The sequence below is a fragment of the Panonychus citri genome, unplaced genomic scaffold (genome assembly GCF_014898815.1).
Source record: "Panonychus citri isolate SS breed McGregor unplaced genomic scaffold, ASM1489881v1 Contig00134, whole genome shotgun sequence".
In the NCBI taxonomy this organism is placed as follows: domain Eukaryota; kingdom Metazoa; phylum Arthropoda; class Arachnida; order Trombidiformes; family Tetranychidae; genus Panonychus; species Panonychus citri.
The window spans coordinates 1,369,243-1,384,528 of record NW_026515539.1 but is presented as its reverse complement, the minus strand read 5'-3'; the positions used below and the strand labels follow the sequence as shown (position 1 = coordinate 1,384,528).

Sequence of the window (15,286 nt, the reverse complement as noted above, 5' to 3'; positions counted from 1 at the left end):
GTACAGGAAAAAACGATAATCATCTTGTACATTGATAGTCTATCAATTGAATTTACATTCGATTGTCTTGAAATTTGTTCAATTATTTCAATGATTAAATGGATATATTTTTGTCAATGGCAATACATTTATCTTAGCAATTAAATTGCAAGTAAATACACGATGAGAATCTAGACCAAATCATCTTCTTCTTTCATCATCTTTTCTCTTTATTCTTTCGTAACCTTACATGGAACTCAAATAGTTTCTATTAATAGCGAACACAAGAAACTCTGAGAGTGGGTATAAGTTGAGCCATCGTTTTCATCTCATTAGAATTTTCTTCTACTCTTCTCATATTCTTCTTTTCCATGAATTCATATGGACTTTTCATTATGATTGAATCTTAAATCGATTGACTCATTTCGTTGAGAAGAAATTGATTTGACTGTATTTCTTGGAATTACAAGAAACTCCAATCAAGAAGCCGAAGATACCAGCGACTGAAGTTATGGCTCCGAAAATAAGAGATATCCTGTGAAAAGGAAACAAGAAATCGGCGAAAAGCATTGAATTAACTAAGCTTTCTAAAAATAATGAGGGAAGGTCAAAGTTTGATTTGTTGCTCGATGAAGGAAATTGAAAGTACCCGTTATGGTCTTTTCCATCGAGAAGTTTGTAAGCATTTTCCATGAAATGAGGAGCCCACCATGAGAGTGATCCTGTGGTGAAACAAACGCAAGTAAATCCAATCGTCGACCAAATGTAAGAGGGAACTTTAGTTAAATAAATTAAATCTTCTTTAACATTTGATTTTTCCATCAGCTCAACACCATCAGCCTCGCCTCTTGGCGGTTCTTCAAGGAAAAGCATCAATAAAACAACAGATAAGACACCTAAGAGAGGAGTCGATCGAAGTGCATATTTCCAATCTCCGAATGATCTTGAAAGTAAATCAGCACAAATATAACCAAAACCAGATCCAACGGGAATAGCAAAAAAGAAAGCACCGAGCATCTGAGTTCTCATGGTGCCAATAAAATAATCACCAATTATTGTTGGTGCAATAGTTGAATAAGAAGCCTCTCCAGTTCCAACCATAGCTCTCATGAAAAGGAACCAGCCCCAAGCATTGGCAGGAATAATTGACCCAAGGTAAGTGGTCATGGACCAAAAAAGGATCCCAGCGGCCATTAGATATTTTCTTGAATATCGATCACCCAGATAACCAAAAATTGGAGCCATAATCATATAACTAACAATAAAGACAGTTTGTAATATACCAAGATCATTCGGAGATTGGAAATATGCACTTCGATCGACTTCTCTCTTAGGTGTCTTATCTGTTGTTTTATTGATGCTTTTCCTTGAAGAACCGCCAAGAGGCGAGGCTGATGGTGTTGAGCTGATGGAAAAATCAAATGTTAAAGAAGATTTAATTTATTTAACTAAAGTTCCCTCTTACATTTGGTCGACGATTGGATTTACTTGCGTTTGTTTCACCACAGGATCACTCTCATGGTGGGCTCCTCATTTCATGGAAAATGCTTACAAACTTCTCGATGGAAAAGACCATAACGGGTACTTTCAATTTCCTTCATCGAGCAACAAATCAAACTTTGACCTTCCCTCATTATTTTTAGAAAGCTTAGTTAATTCAATGCTTTTCGCCGATTTCTTGTTTCCTTTTCACAGGATATCTCTTATTTTCGGATCCATAACTTCAGTCGCTGGTATCTTCGGCTTCTTGATTGGATTTTCTTCCAATTCCAATTTCCTCGTTAAATTAAACACCATCAATGTTTGAACTCGATTGTTACCCTACATGGACCGAATGGGCTGTGAATTGTTTTGGGTCCTTCAAGATCCAGTTAATCCTGAGAAACTTGATCGTTCAATGATCTCCAATGAGCAAATAGATTTATACAGTAAAGCAGCAATTAACGTTCTTAGATATACAACCAAATACTCTGAGTTTACAACCACTTTTGCAATCATTTACGTTGTTGAATATAATCAATGAGAGATAAAGCTAACCCATAGATATGATGATAAGCTTGTCCACTAATCAAAGTGATGTAGTCTTGAAATGGTCAATTGATTAGATATCAAAAGTTATCCTTATTTGCTTAATCATTGACTGTGTGAATGATTTAAAAAGTGGCTGAAAACACAAAGTCTTTGACTGTACAACCTCACCCAAGGTACACATTTGGTCATCTGCACGTCTAGTATACCAAGGCTATTCGGACGATCAAAAAGATGGACTTCACATGGGACAAACAGCGCTCAATTATGCTGTTCAAATATTACTGAACATGTATTGTAACGATCAGATGAATCATAATGATGGAACCTGTTGCTCTGATCCTGAATCGATTACCAATATTCAAATATTAACATTTTCATTTATTCTGGTCTGTAGTATACTTGCTGTTACCTCGGTGGTTCATCGATTTCTAACTTCTCACTCTCGTCGACGTTGGCAACCCTTAATTGACCAAGAAGAGATTGAATTGATGGACAAGGGTCATGAAAACAATGGTAATGGTAACTCATTACCACCAGTCGCTTCTTCTTCCTCATCAACACCACCCAAAATTCATTCATCTTCAAATCGCTTAAAAGACCAATTACACAAATTACAAGACCAATTTAACCCGATTGTTACCTATTGTTGTTATAAGTTTCAATTTCTAATTAATTGGAAAACTAAAAACTGTTCCAAACGTGAAACTTAATCAGCTATTAATAAGAAATACAATCATTGCAAAAATCAACAGTTCAGTCAGTAGATTACAATTAACTTACGCATATGTACGAGATGATGATGATGCTGATTGTTGGGAAAAATTAGTAACATTTCCTCTTGACGAAAACATACTAATTGTGATTAATTAATATGATCGCTAATGATGAACACGGCAAATCCAATTGAATGAAAATCAGCCCACAAACACACAAACAAATGGACCAGAAATCACAATTAAACTTTTTATCACTAATTGTTAAAAGTTTATAGAAAATAAAATAAAGCAATTAACAGTTAATTACATGATGATAAACGAAAATGTACTGGAAAAGATGATGAATTAACTTGTATTGTTTAATTTTCGATTGGTTTCTCTTAATGAAAATTAAGATTTATTCTTAAATTGAGTCTTGGTGATGTTGAGGAGAACTCAGACTGAATCATCTCTCTCTCTCTCTTCTTTCATCTTCTTTCATCTTCTTTTCTTTTTATTCTTTCGTAACCTTACATGGAACTTAAATAGTTTCTATTAATAGCGAACACAAGAAACTCCGAGAGTGGATATAAGCTGAGCCATCGCTTTCATCTCATTAGAATTTTTTTCTAGTCTTTAGTTTATAAGCGATAATGAAAAATAATTTCTTAAGGATTGATTGCTAGAGCTGATTAATTATGACAATTTGTTGAATTTAATTTAATTGTCAAGGTACATGTTCCATGGAGGTACATCTTTCGCTTTTCATGATAGATTTCTCCATCTCTTTTAAGCGATTTGAAGATGAATGAATTTTGGGTTGTGTTGATGAGGAAGAAGAAGCGACTGGTGGTAATGAGTTACCATTACCATTGTTTTCATGACCCTTGTCCATCAATTCAATCTCTTCTTGGTCAATTAAGGGTTGCCAACGTCGACGAGAGTGAGAAGTTAGAAATCGATGAACCACCGAGTTAACAGCAAGTATACTACAGACCAGAATAAATGTCCATAGTCACTTATTATTTTTCATTTTATTACGATTTTCAAGTAATAGTAATAAAAAAGTGTCTCTTTGGATTAACTAATTGGCCACAATTGGCTGATTATCAAAGGTAAATCTCAGCAAACACCTAACAGCCTCCGAATATTAGATATAATTGTAATATTATCTAATTGCGAGGTTAAAACATTGATGGTGTTTAATTTAACGAGGAAATTGGAATTGGAAGAAAATCCAATCAAGAAGCCGAAGATACCAGCGACTGAAGTTATGGCTCCGAAAATAAGAGATATCCTGTGAAAAGGAAACAAGAAATTGGAGAAAAGCATTGAATTAATTAAGCTTTCTAAAAATAGAATAAAAATAATGAGGGAAGGTCAAAGTTTGATTTGTTGTTTGATGAAGGAAATTGAAAGTACCCGTCATGGTCTTTTCCATCGCGAAGTAGATATTTTCTTGAATATCGATCACCCAGATAACCAAAAATTGGAGCCATAATCATATAACTAACAATAAAGACAGTTTGTAATATACCACCTTCGGCATCAGTAAGATGATAATAATCTTCAATATCACTTAAAACACCGCAACTGTAAATCGATCCAATGAAATGAAACAATTGTTAAATAATGTTAACAATTTGATTGGCGATTTTTATTTAAAGTAATTGGAAATGTTTTAAGATTATCAATGTTTGATTTTCGATGAGGCTATGAGACAATTGTTCTCAATCGAATGGTTGAAAGCGAATGCCAAAAACAAACAATTAGTCTATCGATTTATTCTATCTTTATCTCTTTCTCTTCTTCTCTCTTCTTCTTCTTCGGCTATGGACATTTCACTTATTTTTGGCATACAGGGGATTTCCGCTTCCAACGAGTTTGGAAGGTAGTTACTCTAAAAACAATTGCCAATCAAGAATGGAGACTAATTTCATTTACAGCCAAAGACTTTGTGTTTTCAACCACTTTTTAAATCATCCACACAGTCAATGCTAAGCAAGTAAAGATAACTTTTGATATCTAATCAATTGACCATTTTAAGAACTTCACTTGAATTAGTGGACAAACTTAACATCATATCTCTGAGTTAACTTTATCTCTCATTGCATCTCTCTTACTGATGCCGAAGGTGGTATATTACAAACTGTCTTTATTGTTAGTTATATGATTATGGCTCCAATTTTTGGTTATCTGGGTGATCGATATTCAAGAAAATATCTAATGGCTGCTGATCCTTTTGGTCCATGACCACTTATGGTCAATTATTAATGCTATGGTTCCTTTCATAGAGCTATGGTTGGAACTAAGGATCCATATTGCACCAACAATAATTGGTGATTATTTTATTGGCACCATGAGAACTCAGATGCTGGTGCCTTTTTGCTATTCCGTTGGATCTGGTTTTGGTTATATTTGTGCTGATTTACTTTCAAGATCATTCGAGATTGAAATATGCACTTCGATTGACTCCACTCTTAGGTGTCTTATCTGTTGTTTTATTGATGCTTTTCCTTGAAGAACAATGATGGTGTTGAGCTGATGGAAAATCAAATGTTAAAGAAGATTTAATTTATTTAACTAAAGTTCTCTTACATTTGGTCGACGATTGGATTTACTTGCGTTTGTTTCACAGGATCACTCATGGTGGGCTCCTCATTTCATGGAAAATGTTTACAAACTTCGCGATGGAAAAGACCATGACGGGTACTTTCAATTTCCTTCATCAAACAACAAATCAAACTTTGACCTTATTCTGAATTGACTCATTATTTTTATTCTATTTTTAGAAAACTTAATTAATTCAATGCTTTTCTCCGATTTCTTGTTTTCTTTTCACAGGATATCTCTTATTTTCGGAGCCATAACTTCAGTCGCTGGTATCTTCGGCTTCTTGATTGGATTTTCTTCCAATTCCAATTTCCTCGTTAAATTAAACACCATCAATGTTTGAACTCGATTGTTACCCTACATGGACCGAATGGGCTGTGAATTGTTTTGGGTACTTAAGTAAATCAGCACAAATATAACCTAAACTAGATCCAACGGGAATAGCAAAAAAGAAAGCACCGAGCATCTGAGTTCTCATGGTGCCAATAAAATAATCACCAATTATTGTTGGTGCAATAGTTGAATAAGAAGCCTCTCCAGTTCCAACCATAGCTCTCATGAAAAGGAACCAGCCCCAAGCATTGGCAGGAATAATTGACCCAAGGTAAGTGGTCATGGACCAAAAAAGGATCCCAGCGGCCATTAGATATTTTCTTGAATATCGATCACCCAGATAACCAAAAATTGGAGCCATAATCATATAACTAACAATAAAGACAGTTTGTAATATACCACCTTCGGCATCAGTAAGATGATAATAATCTTCAACATCAGCTAAAACACCAGTAATTGTAAATCGATCCAATTAAATGAAACAATTGTTAAATAATTAAAAAGTAAATAAAACACTTTTTGTGACAATATTACTTTGGTGTGTGTGAGTTATGTCATTACAGTAAATTGTATATATAATAAAAAATAATCTGTCTTAGTAATTTTTTGTTAATTGTAATAACATATCAGTAGGTGGTTAGTATAACATTTTGACTAGATTATCAAATTGTTGACATGTGAAGTTTTTACGTTGATTTTGTTGTGGTTTGTGAACGACGGTGAATGATGATGATTTTAACAATCATAATAACGAAGAGGAATGTTTATGGCAATTATGTTGAAAGGAGAATTGATTGACAATTTTGAAACTTTCGATGTAATAGTGAATGGGTTGATTAAAACATTCCATCTCTAATTCCAAGAGGTATTAATATGAGAAGGAAAATGAGCAAATTCATCGTCATGTACCTCCAATCGGGAGAAATTGCATATTTGACCAGAGTTCGTGTTAAAAGGTTAATTTCATGGGAAATGCACACGTAAATAAATGATGTGACGATGACATTAAGTACGGGAAAACTTGGAATCAGAACCAGAACTCCATGTGTATCCGCTGCTAACCATATATGATATTGACAGATGAAAAGCTAAGGGGTAAAAAGGAAGATTGAATAATTAGTTGATTTGTAATCTAAATTGTTTGAAATTTTAATATCAATCTAACCTCTAAAGATATGCGACCAAACCAGGCAAAAAATATACTATATCGAGACCTTAAAAGACCAGAAATATTCCGAAGTGAAATGTAAGATACAACCGGAATAAAGGAAATGTAAGCATGGATAACATTGCATTCTTCCTTATTGTGACATAGAAAAGCAAAACTTGCATAACCCTGAGGAAGAAATAGAAACCAAACAGTTAATCTCGCGGTTAAAATAAATTGTATTGATTAGCTATAATTACAATTATTCCAAGTAATGATGAAGCAGTTACGATTAAACTAATTCCTCTTGAAAATAGATTGCCATGATTTTTATCATCCAATATGTGAAAGTGTTTAAGAAGATAATAGAAATAACCAAAAAGCATCCCAGCCGGAACAGCCTAGTTGATGAAAGAAACATTTACAATAAGATTTTCAATTGTTAAATTGCAGGTTATCAGGTAGATTATCCTTACATATCTATCAAGTTTCCAACGAAATTCCCATTCCTTGATTGAATCATCGGTGGTTACGAATAATGCTTTCCATGGGCGAGTGAGAAATATTTTTTCAAAGAAAACCTCTGACATATAAAGTACTGATATTACGATCAGTAAAGCCACAAATTTGAGAATCAAGTAAAGATGATGAATTGGATTGACTAAATAAGAGAACCAAAATTAAGGTAAGAAAAAAGTTTCATGTTAATTTCAAAAGAATCGTGTGTTAATGGGTGATCACTGTTCACAATAAGAACTGTTATTAACCTTCAGCTGAACTGCTGGTAACTTGCGGGAAGCTACTCATTGTTGCATAAATAATTATAAACCAAAAAGTAATCAATGGCACGAAATAATAAAATTGGTATGGACGACTCATCATTAAGCACAAGAAAACCACCAAGATGTTTAAACGAAACAAAACCTATGTAAATGAAGTGGAAAATACAAAATGAAATTAGTTTCAATTCTTAATTGACTGTTGATTGTAGAGTAACTACCTTCCAAACTCGTTGGAAACTGAAATCCCCTGTATGCCAAAAATAAGTGAAATGTCCATAGCCACTGAGAAAGAGATAAGCAGCCACCATGGAGCGAATGAGAAAATATATTGAGAGAATTTGACTCGCACCGGTCATATGGTAGATCAGAACGATAAGTTGCATGTAGCCTTTCCACTCGTCGGTTTGATCTCGATGAAGTACATATGTGTACCTTGACTCTTCGGTGAAAAAAAGGCCGAGAGCAAATACGTAGGCTACTGGTAAAAAGAAAGAGGTGTGCGTATAATACTTGTTCTCTTTCATGAAAAAATTGGTTCTATCACAGAGGAAAAAAAAGGCCATTAAAATTCCGAACTTGGCCAGAGAGGTAAGAAGTTCATGATATGATTTCTCCATCTCTTTTAAGCGATTTGAAGATGAATGAATTTTGGGTGGTGTTGATGAGGAAGAAGAAGCGACTGGTGGTAATGAGTTACCATTACCATTGTTTTCATGACCCTTGTCCATCAATTCAATCTCTTCTTGGTCAATTAAGGGTTGCCAACGTCGACGAGAGTGAGAAGTTAGAAATCGATGAACCACCGAGGTAACAGCAAGTATACTACAGACCAGAATAAATGAAAATGTTAATATTTGAATATTGGTAATCGATTCAGGATCAGAGCAACAGGTTCCATCATTATGATTCATCTGATCGTTACAATACATGTTCAGTAATATTTGAACAGCATAATTGAGCGCTGTTTGTCCCATGTGAAGTCCATCTTTTTGGTCGTCCGAATAGCCTTGGGATACTAGACGTGCAGATGACCAAATGTGTACCTTGGGTGAGGTTGTATATTTAAGAACGTTAATTGCTGCTTTATTGTATAAATCTATTTGCTCATTGGAGATCATTGAACGACTTGGATCAAGTTTCTCAGGATTAACTGGATCTTGAAGGACCCAAAACAATTCACAGCCCATTCGGTCCATGTAGGGTAACAATCGGGTTAAATTGGTCTTGTAATTTTCCAAGGCTTTAAGACTAGCATTACTTGACTTAATTGTCCAGGTTCCACTTCCTGTTACAACAACCTCGGGTCGAGTTGAAATATCAGAGTTAAGCCAATTTTGGTAAGAGGTGAACATTGATTCATTAATCACTGGTCTCCATAAAAATTCAACCTTTAAATGTAAATCTTTTTCTTCCACTTTCATATCGTGGTGAACTGGACTATCAACAATTGGTGTATCCAAATTGGGATTGATTAAGTTAATGAAGGCATAATATAACTGTCGAATACGAGAATCACCAATAAAAACAATATAATTCTGTCCACCCCAGTAAGCAATGTATCGAAGACAAACTCTACTGTCCCTGTAGAAAGAGCAATGAAATTTAATTGATTAGTGATTAATTTTACTAATAATTGTATCTAAACTTGACTTACATTTTACTGTACGTATGGAGCATACACCCATAGGGCTGCCACTCTCTGTAACCTTGAAGTCGTCCATCACTAAGTAGCCACTTGCAAGAGTTGATTCCTTGATGGTACAAATAAGATGAAAAATAAGGGGAAAGGGAAATATGGTAAATGTATTAGTCTACAAGGATAAACTAATCAAGTTGATTAATCATTTGGATGAGTAATTACCATAACCAATATGTAAAACTGAATGGTAAAGTATAAGAGATATAACTAAAATGGTGGCTATTTTTTTAGCATTTTGAGAGTTAAAATGATGGACAATGTAGTCAGATGAGTTTCGTCCGCTATCCTCGTTCATTCCTATGGTTATTGGTTCTCTGAAATGTTGATGTTTTTGATGATTAGAAGAGGGATCAAGATGATTATTATGATCTTCTTGGTGACAATTGTGGTTTTGGGTTTGGGTTTGGGTTTGGTGACGAGAAGTGTGATGATTAAGTAACCTCATCCATCCAGTAGGGAAAAAATCACAACACTTTGGTAACTTTTCAATCTACAATTGTCTTTGGTTCATTGCTTGTTTAACTTAATTTCACAATATTTTACATTAGCAATGATGATTAGTTTCAATTCTTTCAATTGATCGACTATAAATAAAGACATTACTTTGTAGTTTTCCAGTCTAAAGAATAAAAGAAAAGAAAAGAACATTAATAAGATTAGAATATCATGATTTTTTCTACTAAAGGAATCAATTTTAACCAAGAAAACAAATTTCGCTTTAAATAAGATATTAATATGATTGTTAATGAAATTAATAAACAATAGAACATCAATTAAATGAAGAACAGACGATTAGATATTAGATTAATCTAATTTGATTAACAGAAAGTTACATTTTCCACTGTAACATTGTTATGAGAAATTGAACTTCGACCAATCGGTAGAAAAGAACAATAGTTGAGCAAGAGATTCTTTTCATTCGAAATATTTTCGATATGTAATAATAGTCACCCTAAACAATTAAGTTTCAAAGGAATTCGAAATCTATTTGTAGTTAAACATGAATCAAATAATTAAAGAAAATCTGAAAACATGGGTTGTGGTTGGAAAAATAAATATAAGTAGTTACCTTTAATCAAATGTTTTTCCACTGAATGATTTGTAATGAATGATTTTTATTTAATCAGAATAAAGTGATGATAGACTATTATTTTAACTAATCAATTAGAACTAAAAATGTTAACAATTAAATGGAAACAATTGAAAGAAAGAAACAATTAATCTGAGCGATCATTTTGTTCACTAAAAATAAACAGAATTTTATTACCAACCAGATGATCATTTTTCTGGTTTCAGAAAGAAAGAGGAAGCGAAAAAAAGAAAGAGAAAAAAACTGGCGGGTAAATTGAAAATTTTTTCTTTTCTTTTTTTTCTCTTATTCTCACAAAATAATCAAAATAAGCAAACATTTGATAATTTCTTTGGCAATTAAGTTCAAATCCAAAAAGAGTTAAACTATCGAGCATAAATGGCCAGTTAAAAATCAGTCACAATTAATCAGTTAATCAAGCTAAGAGAACAATTAATTTAGTTCCATAATAATAATTAGTTAACCATAGAAACAAAAAAAAGTTAATTGTAAGTTAACATTTTCCTCCAAAAAATTGTCACAGAAAATCAAACAAAATTGAATGACAGAAATTACTAATTGTACCTTATCAACTTAATTGTCCATCAAGTTGATCACAATCAGATTTACCGGTTACACAAAAAGAGTTGATTTGTTTACACCAAAAAAGAATTGGTTTTAATTTGTTCATATTTTAAGATTTGATTGCTCGATGATTTGGTTTCCTTTTTGTTCTTGATTGTAAGTGATTTAATCGAGACTGGAATTGGAAATCACCAGTTGATTAAAACTTTAATGAAAGAGAAAAGATGAGATAAAAAGAAAGAGAAAGAAAGAGTAACCGAAAGAGGAGAAAATGAAAACATTTCTCTTTCTCTGTTATTGTAAACAAATGTTTTCCATTTGCTGTTGGTCTCCCATCCAGAGAGTATTTATTTTCATCTTTTCATTTTCATCCTTCATCTTCATTTATTTATTTATTTTCTTTTTCTTCTATTCCAACTGAATCTCATCTCTAATCATGGTTGACCTTTCAGGGGGACCGGAAGGACCAATTGAACATCGTTTCAGTAACTGGATATTCATCGGACCAGCGATCATCACATTGGCTTTGGTCTGTAAGTAGAAACAAATTTGTCACCAGTTAATTGCTTCCAAATTTCATCTCAATCTATAATTTTCCTCTAACCAATTAACCTTAATTGTTTAGTTTCTCTCATGTTTAAATAGTCGTTAATAGTTAAACATGGTAATTCTTTTAAATTCTATCATTTTCTTTTTGTTTCATTCTATTGTTTACCTTTTTTTTCATATTCCCTCTCTTTCTCTGGATTCATTTCTTTCTTTTTCTCTTTCTTTCATTTTTTTCTTCTCTCTCTCTCTCTTTCCTTGTATGTATTCTTGCTAACTTCATCACCCACTACAACAGATATTCACTAGGAATTTGTTCAGAGTCTATTAAATTGATCAACTGTCAATTCTGAGTAAATACCTAGTGATCACTTCATCTACCCAGTCATGTTAAGTGTTATGATGATAATCAGGCAACATCAACTGTTTACATTGCCTTTCTGAGGCCATCAACATCAAGTCACTCTCTCTCTCTCTCTCTCTCTCGCCATCATCATCATCATCATCATCATATACTGGGTTTTTATCATTTATCCACGTAGACAATTATCTTTTTTTCTCTTCTCTTACTTTACTTTTTATTTCTTCTCAGCTCCTCCTTGATTGATCTATTTAATCACCAGCCTTGTGTTTTTGCTTATATATTTTCTGTTATCCCTTTAATCCAATAACAGTTAAATCAGTGAACCTTTATTTCTGTTAATTGTGATCTAACTTGTTTCTTTTCTTCCGTTTAAAAAAGCCCATTCACTAGTCTCTCTCATCTAAAATTAATCTCCAGTAAAAGAAAACAAATTATAACCTTTCATTTTGTTGCCATGATTCCAATAGGATTTTTGTTAATTTTCTTAGTCGTTGGTTCAATTGGTATGTTTTCCCTTTAGCCTCTCGATTGATCAACTAATCGCAATTCTATCCTCTCACCTTTGACCACATTGATTTTCTAATCATTAAAATTTCCAATACATGTCACTAATTTGTCTTTTCTCATTTTCTTTTCTCTTTTAGGTTTCTTTGCCTACAAGTTGATCCAATCCTTACAGGAGAAGGAAAAACGCAAAGAGGAAAAAAAGAAACTGAAACAACAGAAAAAAGATCCATTATCCGGAGCAGCGGCAAAAAAGAAAAAGTGATCAACACCTAAATCTTCAAACAATCAACAAACAATCAACATATGCTTGACTATGAGAGTAAATCATACGAAAGCAACAATTAGATATTCAGTTAGGATAAACAAATTTTTTTCTCTCTCTATTTCTCTCAACTCAAATTCTTCCAAAAAACTGAGATAATATTAAATTTCTCACAATTCTAAACCATTATAAATATATAAATAGCTGATTGTTACACATTTTGATTACCATCAACATCGGATTTAAAATGGGTATCCAATTAAACGACGGACAAATCATCTTTTGCCAACAACCAGATTACAAACAATTTAACCAAATTTAACAATTACAATTGACTTCCAACATACATGGAGCTTCATGGAATCAGTAATCATCATTGAACAATCAAAGGGAAATGTTAATCAACCAATATTGTGTTGTTGGTGAATGAAATTTTCTTAATTGTTGGACAAAACACAAACAATTAATACAAATACACATTCCACTCAAAATTATTTATGGCCAATAAATTTTTCATCAATTGAAATTATTGGAAATCAATTTTTGCTGTTAATTGATTCGTGAAAACAAATGTTTATTTGATTAAGAAAATTAGTTAACTGACTAATTGAATAATAAATTAGTTCCACGTCAGTAGGAAGCGGAAATTAACTTCAATTGTTTTATCTTGATAGTTGATTAGTGTGAATGGAAAGTAATTCAAATTGCTATTTGAGAAGCTGCTTATCTTAATGTCGTTCTGATGGTTAACGATTTGTTGATTAGTTGATATTAAGTTTATTTAGTTTGAAAATAAATTGTGAATCGTTTCGTGTTTTTTGATAGTAATTGATTAATCTGTTTTTTATTTAATTTCTAGATTTGGTCAAATCATTTGATTGTGACCTTTGGCTGAATAGCTTTGGAACTAATTTCAATTTGTAAAAACCTAATCAGTTCCAAATGATTAGGTTGATTGTGTTTTACATTTCGAATTGAGCAATTTGATCAGTTACATTATTCAGATGATAAATGATACAAGTTGAAAGTTTTTTGTTTCTACTACTTTACAATTGGAAAGAAGTGAAAGGAAAACTATTATGTTGATTGTTGAAAATGCTCTGTACATAAGATGTGTGATGTGGTGAGTGTTGAATGCAACAATTAAGATGATGAGTTAATTATAAGCACTAATGGTTTGAGATTGAGGGACGAAGGAGGATAATGGGTATACACAGATGGAGAGGGGATATTGTGATTAGGATGATCGTTTAATTTAAGCCTTTCGGTAATCATCACCGTATCCTGATGATCCGTATGAGTCTGATCCATATGAAGATGAGCCATATGAGTCTGATCCGTATGATGGAGCGTAACTGTCACCAGACCATGAGTCGGCGGCGGAGTATGAACCAGCTCCGTATGATGGGGCTCCGTATGAGGATGAACCGTAAGATGAGCCGTATGATGAGCCGTATGAAGGAGCTGAGTAGCTTGGGACTTCATAAGGAACAGCAACGTATTTCTTGACAACAACTGGAACGTGTTTCTTAACTACGACTGGAACGTGTTTGGTGACGATGTATGGTTTTGGGACAGAGACAGTTTGAACAGAGACGACTTTTCGGTTAAGGTAGACTGGTTTGACAACTGGTTGTTCAATGATGATTTTCTTGACCTTTGGTGCGTAACTGACGGCGTGAGAAGCGTCACCGTAACCAGCAGCTCCATATGAAGCACCTGACGAGTATGAGTCACCACCGTATGAACCTGATGGGTATGAAGCGGCTCCATAGCTTGGGGCTGATCCGTAGCTTGATGATCCGTAGTTGGATGAGGCCAAAGTTTGACCGGCAAGAAGGGTAAGAGCGAGAACGATCTAATAATAATAATAAAAAGAAAACAGAAAATTCAATTATTATTATTTCATAATCATCATCTTCAAATGTATTAGTTGTAATCCACAATCAATTGGTTGATCATCGTCATCATGATCGTCAGACTAATTTCACTTTCAACTTACCATTGAGTTCATGATGAGTTTTGATTTTGTTGTTTTGTTAAAATTTGAAGTTGTTATTTGAATGATTGGAGATGAGAACTGATGATTTAATCCAACAAAACGATTCCTTTATATACCATTTCGTTTTTCTCACTCTCGATTTCATTTACTCCTCATTAAACTAGTTGCATAACCAAAAGGCGGTCCATCAGTTTTGTGTTTCATTACTACTCGAACTTGTTTGGTGAAATTTATGGTTTTGGGACAGCGTTAGTTTGAACTGTTTGCTATGCGTGTGTTTGTCTCTGAGAAGTTCTGTTCAGGTGAGCTTGAGGCTAAGGATCTATGCAAATTGCTCTGAATTCTTGTTCAGTTTCGAATTTCTATAAATCTTCCGAATTATATTCGCAGTTTTTCAGCTCGAAGCGCTTTTTAGTAGTATGTTAGATTTTAAGGATTAGCTATCAAGCGCTTAGTTGGTCTTGAAGTTTCTTTCATTCTTCAAAGAATCTGGGACATTCTAATAGAATTTGGAACCACCAGATCGCTCATGGCTCGACTGGTATACATTCACAGTGCTATCGTTCGTCAGAGCTAAACGTTAGTAAGATCGTGTATGAGTTTGTGTACAATTTTGGTGGTCTAAAGCGTTTTTGGTTGATCAACCGATTGTTGATAATGTCACTACAGGGT

The 15,286-nt window shown here is 33.5% G+C and overlaps 4 protein-coding genes and 1 long non-coding RNA gene across 6 annotated transcripts; 1 reads left to right on the top strand and 4 right to left on the bottom strand.

The window, feature by feature from the left end:
* Positions 1-215: 215 nt before the first annotated feature.
* LOC128391181 (protein spinster-like) lies at positions 216-1,555 on the bottom strand. Its single transcript, XM_053351028.1, has 3 exons — positions 1,536-1,555; positions 629-1,384; positions 216-514 (listed from the first exon to the last, which is right to left on the bottom strand). The coding sequence occupies exons 1-3, from the start codon at positions 1,553-1,555 to the stop codon at positions 400-402; spliced, it is 891 nt and encodes a 296-aa protein (XP_053207003.1). The 3' UTR covers positions 216-399.
* Positions 1,556-5,557: 4,002 nt separating this feature from the next.
* Positions 5,558-6,118, bottom strand: LOC128391331 (protein spinster homolog 1-like). The gene has a single exon (XM_053351191.1). The coding sequence runs from the start codon at positions 6,016-6,018 to the stop codon at positions 5,671-5,673; it is 348 nt and encodes a 115-aa protein (XP_053207166.1). The 5' UTR covers positions 6,019-6,118; the 3' UTR covers positions 5,558-5,670.
* Positions 6,119-6,147: 29 nt separating this feature from the next.
* Positions 6,148-11,191, bottom strand: LOC128391328 (N-acetylneuraminate 9-O-acetyltransferase-like). Of its 2 annotated transcripts, none has more exons than XM_053351189.1 (9): positions 10,934-11,191; positions 9,442-9,898; positions 9,235-9,331; positions 7,799-9,161; positions 7,566-7,722; positions 7,275-7,459; positions 7,059-7,199; positions 6,817-6,987; positions 6,148-6,739 (listed from the first exon to the last, which is right to left on the bottom strand). In XM_053351189.1, exons 2-9 carry the CDS (start codon positions 9,722-9,724, stop codon positions 6,488-6,490), a joined length of 2,649 nt encoding a protein of 882 aa, XP_053207164.1. In that variant the 5' UTR covers positions 9,725-9,898; positions 10,934-11,191; the 3' UTR covers positions 6,148-6,487. The 2 variants fall into 2 exon arrangements, with proteins under 2 accessions (XP_053207164.1, XP_053207163.1); XM_053351188.1 differs by lacking the exon at positions 10,934-11,191 and adding an exon at positions 10,349-10,534.
* A 285-nt stretch (positions 11,192-11,476) lies between these two features.
* Positions 11,477-12,612, top strand: LOC128391332 (uncharacterized). The gene is made up of 2 exons (XR_008325784.1): positions 11,477-12,346; positions 12,488-12,612. It is a non-coding gene; the product is annotated as an uncharacterized LOC128391332 (long non-coding RNA).
* Positions 12,613-13,419: 807 nt separating this feature from the next.
* On the bottom strand, positions 13,420-14,774 carry LOC128391329 (prisilkin-39-like). The gene is made up of 2 exons (XM_053351190.1): positions 14,615-14,774; positions 13,420-14,470 (listed from the first exon to the last, which is right to left on the bottom strand). The coding sequence occupies exons 1-2, from the start codon at positions 14,624-14,626 to the stop codon at positions 13,868-13,870; spliced, it is 615 nt and encodes a 204-aa protein (XP_053207165.1). The 5' UTR covers positions 14,627-14,774; the 3' UTR covers positions 13,420-13,867.
* Between the last annotated feature and the right edge of the window lie 512 nt (positions 14,775-15,286).